Raw genomic sequence first — 12,373 nt, forward strand, 5'->3', positions numbered from 1 at the left:
GGATAACAGCAGAAAAAAAAAAAAAAAAGAAAAAAAAAAGGGTGTGCAATGGAATGGGCTTTTAAAGAATGGGAGATACTGAAGGGCAATCAATCTTACTTACACTAGTGCAAAATCAGGAGTAGTACAGAACTAGGAAGGGAAGTCTGGGAAGTTAGACTACTTGTAAAAGGGCTCTCTAATAAAATGAGAATACAAGACCTTTGGGTTTTAAATTGCTGTTCTTCAGAGTGTCAGGTGTTTGGTGTTTTTAGAACTCACAGCTCCAGGTGCACAACATCTCTTTTCAACCCTGAGGGCAGATGCGTAACCTGCATCACAAACTAAAGCACCTGCCCTTAATTTTCCAGCAGAACTCTTTTTGTGCTCTGCCTGCAGATACAGCTGGGTTTCTGTGCATTTGCCAATAAACAGTGAACAAATTTGTATTTGGCCTGAGTTATATTATTGGAAGATGGGGTGTGGTGGGAAGATTGCCAAGAACATACTGAAATCTTAAAGCTTGTCTTCTCTGGTGTCAGGACATATGTAATTCCTTCAAATGCTTCTCAGAAGTTCAGAGCATTGTATAGCCCTTTGAAAAGTTGGGTGTGAGCAATATGGCAAAGAAAATGTTGAAATTACTGTTTGTGCTGAGATGTTTGAGTACTGAAACATTCATGATTTGGGGTTGTTGCAGTGCTCGGGTTATTTAACTGCTGTGATAACACCACCTACCTCATGAAAAATTCATGATCCTGCCTTGAGATGAATTTCACTTAAATGCCAGTGAGAATGTCAGAAAGTTACTTAGCTAGGGGGAAAGTGTGAGTTTTATAAATAAAGACTGAGTTCTTTATTGCTGAGTTCAAGCAGAGCTGTGGAGGAACCTCATCTGTTCATGCCCCTGTCTCAACACATTAGAATGTTTCATTGCAGTGTCATGTTGCAAGAGAATAGTCTTGTGTGTGACATGTCTCAATCAAATGAGACTAAAATTTTATCTAGTTTAATTTACAGCTTCACTGAATTAAGGTGAGGCAAAACCTTATACTATCCTAGGTGTATTCCCAATCCATCTCACAGTTTCACTTATGTCTGATGTGTGGATCCTATTGTAAAGCATTTATGAAAATAAAAAGTTGAGAGCAAAAAGAGCATAACTAATTACCCAAAGTTATGGTTTTATATTATTTAAAGTAACAATCTAGACATTTAATTATGCCTGTTTTCCTTTCAAAAATGTCATTCCAGAAATAAATGAGACTTTTCTTCACCAAGGCTTAAAGGTTGTATGTAAACTTTCTCACAGTACGTGATGTCACCATCCCTGGAGGGATTTAAGGCATGTAGGTATGGAACTTAAGGACCTGGGTTAGTGATGGACTTAGCAGATTAAAGGTTGGTCTTGATCTTAGGGGTCTTTTCCAATCTAAATGATTCTGTGGTTCTTTGTAGGTGGGTGAAATAACTAATTGTGGAGGCCAGAAGTAACTGGGAAATGTGATGATGATGTCAGTGCTTGCAGTAATAGGTAAAATGTAAGAATTCAGACTGGGGAAATAATATTTTAAAAATATGCTAGTAAGTGGAATTAGGAAGGGAGGGAGTATTAAGTGGAGTACACTAAACAGGAAGACTCTGATTTACTTGTCAGGGATTGCAAGGTTCAATGTCCATGGCTGCTGTAGATAGAATATAGTTTTGGGGTTTTTTTAGTTTCAGTTAGACCTGCACAGTGCTGTACTAATTACATGCATTAAAGGAGCTGTATTGCAACTTCTGGGTTCTGACAGAGAAGTGTTTCAGCACTGCAGAGACCACGGAATCGCTGCAGTTGTATGGAAAAACTGTGTGTGACTGCATGGTAGGGGTTGGGGTATGAGGCTACCAATGTAATAAGTAGTAATAGTTAAATTTACTCATCAAATTAGTAATACTAGTAGTTTACTCATTAAATTGTAGTGCATATTATATTCTTATATACATATATGTTATTATAATCACTGTTCTGTTACGGTTAGGAGACTCTAAGTTGTAGAATAGTTCATTAATCTATCAGCATTGTAAGCTGACAATGATGGGTTTGCAAAAATCATTTGCACTTGAGCACTGTGACCTTAATTAGCTGTTGCCACGGGGATGGAAGGGGCTGTGTTCAGCTTGAAATACTGATGATGGAATCACAGAGGGATGTCGAGAGGCCACTGTGGTGTGTGGAGCTACAGCAGAGCTGTGACAGCTTGGGAAGAGGCGTCTGTCAGTGTGGGGAGGGAAAGCTGGGTGCTGAGCAGGCTTGGCCTCGACAAAGGCCACTGCTGCCATGGTGACACCCTGCTCCAGCGGCCAGGGATGTGGGAAAGGGAGGAACCAAATAGGAAGAGTTTTCTGGGCAAAGGCTGGCAGAGCGGAAGGCAGAGATACCTGTAGGAGGTTGAGACAGCTGAAAGGTCCTGGTGTTTTTTACACAGAGCTCCAGATGAGAACCCACTTTGTCCTGAGCTATCTTCAGGTGTCAGACTCTGCTTCATTGAAGGCATTTATTTTAATTCAGGGTTTTAAGTGTAAAAGAAGTTCCATAGAGCACTTTCTTATGCCAAAATTTACTTTCTTGCTCATCTGCAGCCATTCTGAGGGAAGGCTGGTTATGGCTTTTCCTTTTGTCAGATTTGGTAATACTGTAATCTCACAGTTCTTGTTTGTTTCTTTTCCTACAGTTTGGGAGCAGACGGCCAAATACTTTTTTGCAAGTTTGTTGACATTTTTCTTTTCTGCTCCTTTTGCCAAGCTTACACAATCCTGAGCCTTCATGACAATATTCTGCTTTACCTTTCTTTTGCTACTTGTCTGTCTTCATCTTTCTCCTCTTACTGGATTTCTGTATTCTTATTTTGCTTTCTTTGGAAGGTCTGTTTTAACTGCCCTTTCTTGCTACTTGATGGTATTTTAGTGCTCTCCCCACCTTGTTTTCTCGTTCATGTGTTGCTGCTCAAAGTTACCCTCTTGTGCTTTTTCCCCTTCAAGTTATACTTTAATAATCTTGAGTAACAGACTGGGGACTGGCAGGACACTTGTTGGAACTCCACAGGGAGGAGCAGAGAAAAGAGACTAGTTCTGTTCATTCCAACATCCTGTTAACACAAATTATTGAAGATATGCTAATAGGAGATACAATCACATAGATGAGTTTCAATTTTGTGTCAGAGTATCTTATGGAGAGTGAATAACAAACAAAATGAATGTGTGCAAGAAGAGAAGCATTTTGAAAGCCTATTTACTGTAAATCTAGGAGGCACTGGAATGGCCTGCCTAGAGAGGTGGTGGATTCACCGTCCCTGGAGGTTTTTAAGACGAGGCTGGATGTGGCACTGAGTGCCATGATCTGGTAATCACAGTGGGGTTGGATGAAGGGTTGGACTTGATGATCTCAGAGGTCTCTTCCAACCCAGTTAATTTTATGATTCTATGATTTGCAATGCTTGTCCATGTTTGACTTTAAAGAAAGAAACTATAAATATGTATTGCACTATAAGAAAATTCTGTGCTCCTTACCCAAAACAAGATTTGTGCAATAATGCTGAAGAATGGGATAGAATTTGGCTGTTTATTGCTCTCCTCTATATGCCAGAGGGGATCTTCTTAAAGGTCAAGGCTAAAGAATGAATACCTGCAATCTGAGAAGACATTTAGAGATGTTCATATTTAATGTCTGTTATATCCAGGACTGGAACCAGGAGCTGTGTCCCTCAGGCAGGGCAGAGTTCCTTGTTTGAGGCACTGGACACCATGCCACGGGTGGCAGAGCTTGAACAGCCCCATGTGATGGTGTGTGGTAAAGTCTGTAACAAATTCCATTGGCCTGTCAGCAAATATTTACATCAGTGGGAGAGGTCTTTGTGACCCTTATTCATATGAAGGGTGTTAAAGTGAAGGCAGAGGTCTCTGTATCTACAGGGCAGCCAGAGAACAAACTGTCCACAGGTGCTTTTCCTCCAACACTGCTCTGAGCACAACTTTCTTCAGCATAAAATCTGCAGTTTAATTCTGTCAGCCAGTGAAGATTTGGCCTCTTTGCCCAGTCTGCCAGTTAAAGCAAAACATGTTGATGGCTTTGTAGTGCAAGAGCTGAAAGTAAATTCACAAAACTGTGTCAGAAGGAAGGTGAAAACATTTTAAGCTTTCTGCTCAAAAGACAATTTTACTACCAGGTTTGAACATGGAACTGGAGCAAATTTCATAAATAGTTACTAATTTAAATGCCTAACTAGGAATCTAAATACATGAAACCTAGCAGTGTGTTTGCTCTTTGCACCTCTTTATAGAGCTGCTGTAGTTTAATCTAGCCTTGAAATAGAAAGGGTATATTCCAGTCTTGCTTACTGATTTTCTGTCCTAAAATAAGTAAGCTCACTTGAAATTCCTTGAAAAAAGCAGAGATCCTTAAATAATGACTATAGCTCAGTGTGGTGCTGATTTGTTTTCTGTTCCATACAGACAGTCATTCTCACAGCTCTGTGTTCATCAGTGCTTGCTTGTGCTCTGAAGGGCTCGGAAGTACTTACAATGGATATATTTTGCTTTGACCAGCATTTACTGCATTTCATGCAAAAGTAGGCTCAGATTTTTTAACTGCATCCCTGAATTTCATGGTGGATGGCTGCCACTTTTCCCTGTTGTTCTCTGCACTAAAAAGCAGCAGTGGGAGCTCTTGACATCCATTACAGACTTTCATTGCATTTAACATTTCTGGTGGCAGAAAATTCAAACAGACTTGTAACCATTTCTTGTCTTCTACTGACAGAAACTGTATTTAAAGAAAGGCTGTAAAATTAATCTGAAAAACAGGACAGTAAAGCTGTGGTTCATATCCCCTTTTTTATCTGCTGTTCCTGCCACGGTATGGAAACTCAGAAACCCTCTTTTGTGCTTTCTTAAGGCAAATATCCATAACTGAAGGCCAGATTATGAAAATAAGGTTTGATTTCTTGTGCATTCTTAATATGTCATTAAAAAGGAAACCTGTGGGTTATATTCCCTATTTAAGTACCTTGGAAGATCATTTTTTCAAGTCAAAATCTAGGTAGAGGTTATATTTGCTTCTTTTATATATGACCATGGGGACTCAGTGCTGAGCAGAATCAGCAGGGGAGGACTCCCCTTCCTGATAAAGGAATTTGTCACCCATCCAGGAAAGCCCCTCCCATTGTACTCCATCAGGAGGATAATCCCCCCTCCACCCTCTCCCCTCTCCCTCTACACAAGTATTGCTTTCCCCACCTTATCTCCAGAAGTCCCACCGGTGCTGATCTTCCCCTCTGCTTTCCTTGCTGATATTCCTTTGTGTTTGGATTCTATCCTTACTCCAGTTCCCATCCTAAATGGATGCCAAGTGCACTTGTCCTGGTTTCTTTGGTGAGGTGTGGTAACTACCACACCTGCTCTCTGAAGAGTATTTAGTTGATGGTTCAGTTTAAAATGCTGGGTTTTTAAAAAATGCACTGTTTGGGTATCAAGTACCTCAGAGAAGTCCTCTGATTTTTCTGTGCTGGACTTAACAGAAAGTGGGTTGGCTGGTGGTGTCTGAGGAATGGAATTTTACCACGGAAATCCACCACTGATTTCTTCCTCTACTGTGAAGTTTCATTGAATTCAGTTTTTTTATAAAAAACTACTATTTGAACTGGAAAGTTTCAGGACCTTAACATCCCTCAAAAACCCCACAAACAATAAAATATCTTTCTATTGTAGTGAGCCCCAAGCCCTTTTGAGAAGTGCTTTAAGCACATGCCCGAGTCCCATCAATACAAACAGGTGCACAAATGTTTCCTCGATCAGAACACTGCACATTCTCATTGCTGCAGGAGCACCCAGGAAGGAGTTCCCAGAGCCTCTCACTTTCATAAGCTTCTTTTTTCCCCATCTGTAACTTTGCCTTCTGGAATAGAGAGTTCCAGAAGGCCTCGTGATCTAGGTAGGCATCATGGTATTACTTTTTGCAAATTCTTTTCTAACAAACATGTCTTGATCTGTTTTTTTCCCTTTATGCTTGTAGGCTGTTTTCCTTCATTTTAATCCCTGTGTCTTCCTTAAGTCTCGCTTTCCCCAGTGTTTACACATTTTGTCAGTTCTTCCTCTGTCAGCCAAGGTGATTTTCGTTGCCAGATGCTTTGCTGCCCAGCCCTGCAAGCCAAGAGGAGATGTTTTTGTGTCTCTAACTGTGACCCTTTTCTGGTTGTTTGGGGTTTTTTTTAATCCTGCTTGTTGTTGTAGAAAACATTTTTTTTCTGTCATGGATGCAGTGTGGTAATTTGTAGGCGAGTTCATGCAGTTCTTCCAAGGGCATGAGGTTTTTATTTAAGACTTTTTTTTTTTATCCTGTAGAAGCTCTTAATGGTTTGTATCTCATCTGCTGTAACTCCAGTGTGAAAATATTCCAGCAGTTAATTACAGCAGTGATGAGAGTGGGAGAGCTGTGCCTCTCAGAGGCAGTGCTCGTGCTGCAGGGGAGTCCAGGACCAAATGGATGCCCTTGGAAATTCTGGGTAACCTGGAGCAGACAGCCCAAAGCACTCTGGGAAGGGTCAGCACAATCCAGACAGGCTGAGCAGCAGCTCAGGAGGTGCAGACAAGAACCCCAGGGGTCGATGGAGCTGAAGATGAAGAAGGTGAGGAAATATCAGCTGCAGTCAAAGGTGGAAGGTAAAGATGCTGTGAGTCCCAGAGCAGGGCTTGAGGGGAAGGTCCAGTTGGGGAGAGAGCTCAGCTGGGAAGGCAGAGATCACCACCTTGATCTTGTGGGATGCTGGGCTGCAGGAGGGTTAGGGAACATCATCCATGTTATAAAACTACCACTTGAACTCCAGAGCAGGGTCCATGTCAGGAATCTTTCCATTCGTAGTCCAACTGTGTTGTCTTTGGCTTTGGATCATGATGGAAAGCCACTGGAGGAACACCAAGTTCTGTTGTCAGTTCCCATCTTTTCTGTATTCTGTTAATGTGCCCAAACTGATTTGTAGGCACTGTTCCACCTTTCAGTTGCCATGTCAAACTCTGAATTGACTTTGGAAGTTTGAATACTTCCATTAAGTTGTCTGTCAGCTCCTGCTGACAGAGAAAAGTACATAAGCTGCAGTCAGTGGTCTGTTCTCCTCCATTCTCCTATTAGGTATCAAATAGCAAATCAAATGTGTATGAACTCACCCTTCTGGAAAAGTATTTAATGTTTACTAAGGTGTAAGAGAAGAAGTGTTGGCCAATCACAATAAGGAAGCACATGGAGAGGGTAAAAAGGGTAATCCAGATACTTCCCAGGTAATAATAATTTCAAAACCCAATCATCCAAAGAAACAAACAAAGACAATACAGAAACTATGTTTAAAATTCAGGCATAATGAAAACTGAATTGACTCCCACAGAGTACATGTGCCAAATGTGTCCTCCTGACCCCTTCCACACAACTGCCTAATTCCTTCTCCCTCTGAAGGGTGTGAAATGTTTGTGTCTCAATCTGCTGGCCTCTGAGGACCCCTGATATGTTTGCTCTGATGGTTCTGGGTCTGTGCTTTTGAACATCCCTTACAAGGCAATTATGCTTTTCTGAAATGACCAACCACATTTCTGAAAATGGACATTTCAGCCTAAAAATGGACTTCAGGGTATTTGTCATGGTGCCATCTGAAGGGGGTGAGAAAGTCAATGTGTCGTTTTCTTTATTAGATTCCTATAATAGAACTGTAACATAACCAGCCTATAATGTAACCGAGCTCATCCTCCAGCTTCATAACCTGCAGACCTTCCAAGGGACCTGTGCTGGCCACTGTAGGAAAAAGGGACCTTCCCTTTGGAGATGGAAAGGAAAATCCCATTGCTGAGGGATCAGCAGGCTCACATGTGATCATCCATGCTCCCATGGTGAATCCTGAAACCACATTAGAAACTGAGGAATTTTCCTTTAGGAATTTCACAAACACTGCTGCTCATTAATACATTTGGTAAGGAGCAAGTTTATGTGTGGAAATCTGGAAGTAAACCGGAATTGTGTGGAATTTCTTGACTCCTTAAGTGTGCCCACACCTTAGAGAGGCCAAAGATAAGTCTCAGCTAAAAGTGCTATTTTTTATGACAGAAGGATTCAAGGAGTGTTCAACCATCCAAGTTTTTCTGTTTCTCTGTCTTAGAGAATGCCAACCCATCTGGACTGACTATCCAGAAAACGTTGGGATTGTTTTAGTTGTTCCCATGAAGTATTAGATGGCTGGTTGGAGTTCTCCCACTGCCAGCAGAAGGAGGGACAGGGAATGAACACTCCCAAGAAAGGGAAATCTGTGACAAAAGGTTCAGTGATGCACTGCCTGTGCTGTGCTGCCCTGGCAGGGAACGACTGCAGCAAATGGGAAGCAGTTTGTTGCATGAAAATCTTACTCAACATCCCAGGAAATTCCCCACAGGAATGGGGGATGATATAAATCCTTCAGCCTGAGATCTCTTCAGAGAGATTAGCAGTGTGCTGGAATTCAAGATAACACAAAGCACCATCTGGAGTAATTAGTTTTAAATATCAAGTCTAATTATCTTTGAGGGAAAAGATTGTGTGGTTTGTTCAGGAGCAAATCTGAGCCTTTCAGAGATGACACAGGTGTAATTAAGCACATTTTAACTCATCTAAAGTGATAAGCAAAGTAATTATTCAGACTGTTATGAAGTTAGCAAAGGGATTTTTGGTAGCTACTGCGTGGTTGCAGCCCATTCTGTGCAGTGAAATTTAGAGCGTTCCAGTCTTAGGGTGATGAAATCCCAGAAAGCTTTTATATGAAATAAAAGGGAATAAGTGTCTTTTTGACTAAGTATTTCTTCTCATCTGTGTCATACCTTGTTGGAGAAGAGAAAAAGTACAGCTGGCCTTCTTCTGTTCTGCTGTGGAGGAACAATCTGTAGGCCTGGATGTGAAAGCATTTAATCCTGACTAGAAAAGAGAAGAGCTGACGTGACAGTGAATGTTACAAAATCCAACTCTTTTCCTTTTAAAATAATACCCTGAAAACTGTAAATACATGTACCTAAGGTCACCCCTCCTTGAGCTGAAAACAAGATGCAAAATTTGAAAATAAGAAGTAAATTCAGCTACCTAAACTAAGAACTTTTTTCCACTTCCTTGTTTTTTTCTAAAGATTTTGAGAAGACTTCTGCTGGAATACTAAGCTCTATGACTTTATTTTTATAAAGTAATTATTAAAATCTCCCAGGGTTTTTGGCATATAAAATATTTCATTTAAATGTAAAATGGATCTACTAGTATTTTCTACTTCATGAACATCCCCTGTCTGAAAACAGTCAGCATTGGATTAGATAATTCAGTAGTTTATCATCTAAAAAGATGATGCTCTTGCCCAGGACTGGTATTTATTTGCTTTGGCTGTTCAACAGGAAAATATAAAAAGATATAGTCCAGATCAGACTTAAAAATTGATAGAAGCTCATTAAACTTTAGGGAGATTCCCCTTTATAAATAGCCCCGTAGGAATCAGGGAAAGTAATAAATATTTCTAGGAATTTGTGGATGCAAAAAATTCTGTGTGAATTGAGGTTGAATTTATCAAGGTGCCCTTTGGGGAAGAAATGTTTGACGAGATTCTGAGAATTGTAGATGTGGAAGTGAAGCAGCATCCCAGCAGGGGCAAAGGATAAATCATCCCTGGCAGTGGGAAATCAGAGATATTTCTTTCCTCTGTCTCACAAATTGAAACCTTCTTTTCCTACTTGTTATTTCATAGCCTAATTACTTGACTAGAGGATACTTTAGAGGGATGCATGGGTGTTGTCTGTGGTTGATACTATTTGAAGTAAACAAGCATTTGCTAGTATTAATCTGAATTACAGCTTTCTTACCTCTTGCCTGAATACCACAAGCCCTAAAAACAGTGTCAGTTTCTCACTGTCCTTTCCCCCTTTCATTGAAAATGGAAAAGAGACCAAGAAAAGAATCACAGGAAATACAGTAACACGATTTTTTTAAAGTTTTTTACCTAAAGCTAGGTAAATAGATTTATTTTAACCTAACGATTTCTTGGCAAAAATTGGATATTTAATTGGAACTATTTACTTGTGACATTTTGAATTTGGATTCTGCATAAGAACAGCAATAACTAGTAAGTTGTCAGGAATCCTATTCTCAAACCACCTTATTTTGGTAGCTGTGATAATATTTCCTTTCCTTAAGGTCTGATTTGCACAGCACACTTTTCAGGTACAATTTTGTAGGCTTTTGGTGAAGACTGCTCATCATTACAGTATTTTCCACTGGAATTCCAAATTTAAAGATGTATTTTACCAAACCTAAGTAAACACCACTAAATTAAACAAATCCTCTGTGCCAGCTGGAAATGCATGTGAAGCTTTCATCATTTCTTTTGCCTTTAAAGAGTTTTTGCTCTCCCTGCCCCCTCAGTCTTTCCTCAGAGTAGGTATTTTATCTGCATTACGGACAGGGTTCTATTGTTCTCTGGTTTTTGTGCTGTTTGCAACCAGCAAATCCCACTATTCAGAGTGTTGTGCTGAGTTGTTTATGTCTCATGCTGGCAAAATGACAATTGAACACATCACAGGCATGTCCGAGCCAAAGCTTTGGAGTCCTGGAACAACACTGAGCTTGTGGCTGCCAAAGCCCTCCTGCTCCCTGGAAACCTCCCTGCTCAGCCCCGGGCTCAGGAGTGATTTAGTTTCTGAACTGCTACAAGAGAAGAGTTATCTGCTCACTAAACAGAAAGAACAGCCCCCAAATACATTTCTATTTAATAAAGAATTCTTTGTCTTTTCGTGTGTAAATGTTGCTTTGCTTTCTGTGTTAAGTTACTGCAGTCCAGAGCACAGGTAGGCTGGATGTGCCACCAGAAGGGTCCAGGAACACGAATAGAATATTCTGTTGGAATATTGTATAATAGACATTACTAGAAGTGGCATAACATGGAGCCATTTAAATTATCCACATCTTTGTTGATGGTGGAAGGGTGGCCATGTGCTACAAGGCTGTAGCCTAGGAAATTAAGATTCCCCTCTTTGTTCCTCATCTGACCTGTTACTGTGACATAATTACTGCTTTTATCTCCTTGCCAACTCTGCAAAATCATATTTCAATGTCAGGGAAGTGCCAGACACTAAATTAATGATAAACCTGATCTTTAGATTAAAGATAGTAGAAAAGGTGAAGTTATAATTTTATTATCACAAAATCAGTTTAAAATATATAAACAATGAGATATCTGAAGTCCAGTGTTCCAATATATTTCATTTTCTGTACCTGTAAGGGCTTAACTCTTAGAGATGTTGTGCTGTGCTGATCTCTATATGAGATCCCAGCTTAGATGGATTAAAAAGGTATGTGTGGGAAAGAGGAGGAGAGAGGCCACGTGTACTGGGGGTGTGGACTTGCTGAGTTTGTGAAACACCAAAGACAAGAAGCAAAATGACAGTATGAGATCATTTGGGTATAATGTGGTTTCTCTCCTAAGCTTCCTGTTTTGTTTTGCTTTATTTTACAGTTTGCCCAGCTGGTGTCTGTCTACAAAACTTTGGGTCCCGAGAAGTTCCCCCTAATCGAGCAGACGTTCTATCCAAATCACAAGGAAATGGTATGTGCAAATAGCAATCCTAAATCTGCTGATGGGCTGTGTGAAACAGCAGCTGTGACACACCATTCCTTTTTCCCATTTACTGCCTGTTTTAAAAGCCATTTGGAAAGCTTTCAGGGGATGAGACTGGGTGACCACTTGAAAGCATTGTCATGGTGAGCTGGAGGATTCTCAGATGGGGAGGTGGTAATTTTTCAGCTAACCAGCTTCAGATCTTCAAGAGATCAAATGCTGCTAAAGACACTGAACAGCCGTTAAAGTGCAAGAGTTATTTTTATGGTTTGTTTTCACCCCAGTCCTTTATAAGTGTTCAAAGTGTTTATTGTCTTTTGAGATGATGCACAAGGCTGTGTGCTGATTAGTGAAGGGCTCTGAATTCACCTAAAATCAGGGCGGTTGTGACTTGTGATCATCACGTACCTGAGCTAGCATTGATTCCCATTCCCTTACAGACATGAATGCATCCTAAAAATAACACACATGACCTATACTCATGACCTGTGTTACTCTGCTGTCATTTTTTTCTTATTTTGATTAGAGTTTCTAATCAAAAATTCTTTCCTGAATTCTTTCTTGAGAGGAAACACTGAGAGACTAGAGGAAGGCTCTTTGCTGATTGAATAGCCTGGCAGAGAAGCATCAATTATTGTAGAATCTACTCCATTCAGTGTATGTCCCACAGCTGGGATTCAAGTACTGCTGCAAGGTCAGGATAAATGTGTGAGTTGGCTGTTTGTGCAGGGTCCCTAAGCTGTCACTGCTGTGTGTCT

At 40.5% G+C, this 12,373-nt stretch overlaps 1 protein-coding gene across 1 annotated transcript in view; it reads left to right on the top strand.

Moving 5' to 3' along the window:
* Positions 1-12,373, top strand: part of SYN2 (synapsin II) — a 167,366-nt gene that overhangs the window by 69,713 nt on the left and 85,280 nt on the right. The window contains exon 5 of the mRNA XM_050328274.1: positions 11,514-11,603. Coding sequence (XP_050184231.1) covers positions 11,514-11,603 — 90 coding nt within the window. The remainder of the gene's footprint in view (positions 1-11,513; positions 11,604-12,373) is intronic.

This window comes from Myiozetetes cayanensis, unplaced genomic scaffold, assembly GCF_022539395.1.
Source record: "Myiozetetes cayanensis isolate MyiCay16 unplaced genomic scaffold, myiCay2020 scf39, whole genome shotgun sequence".
Taxonomy (NCBI): Eukaryota; Metazoa; Chordata; class Aves; order Passeriformes; family Tyrannidae; genus Myiozetetes; species Myiozetetes cayanensis.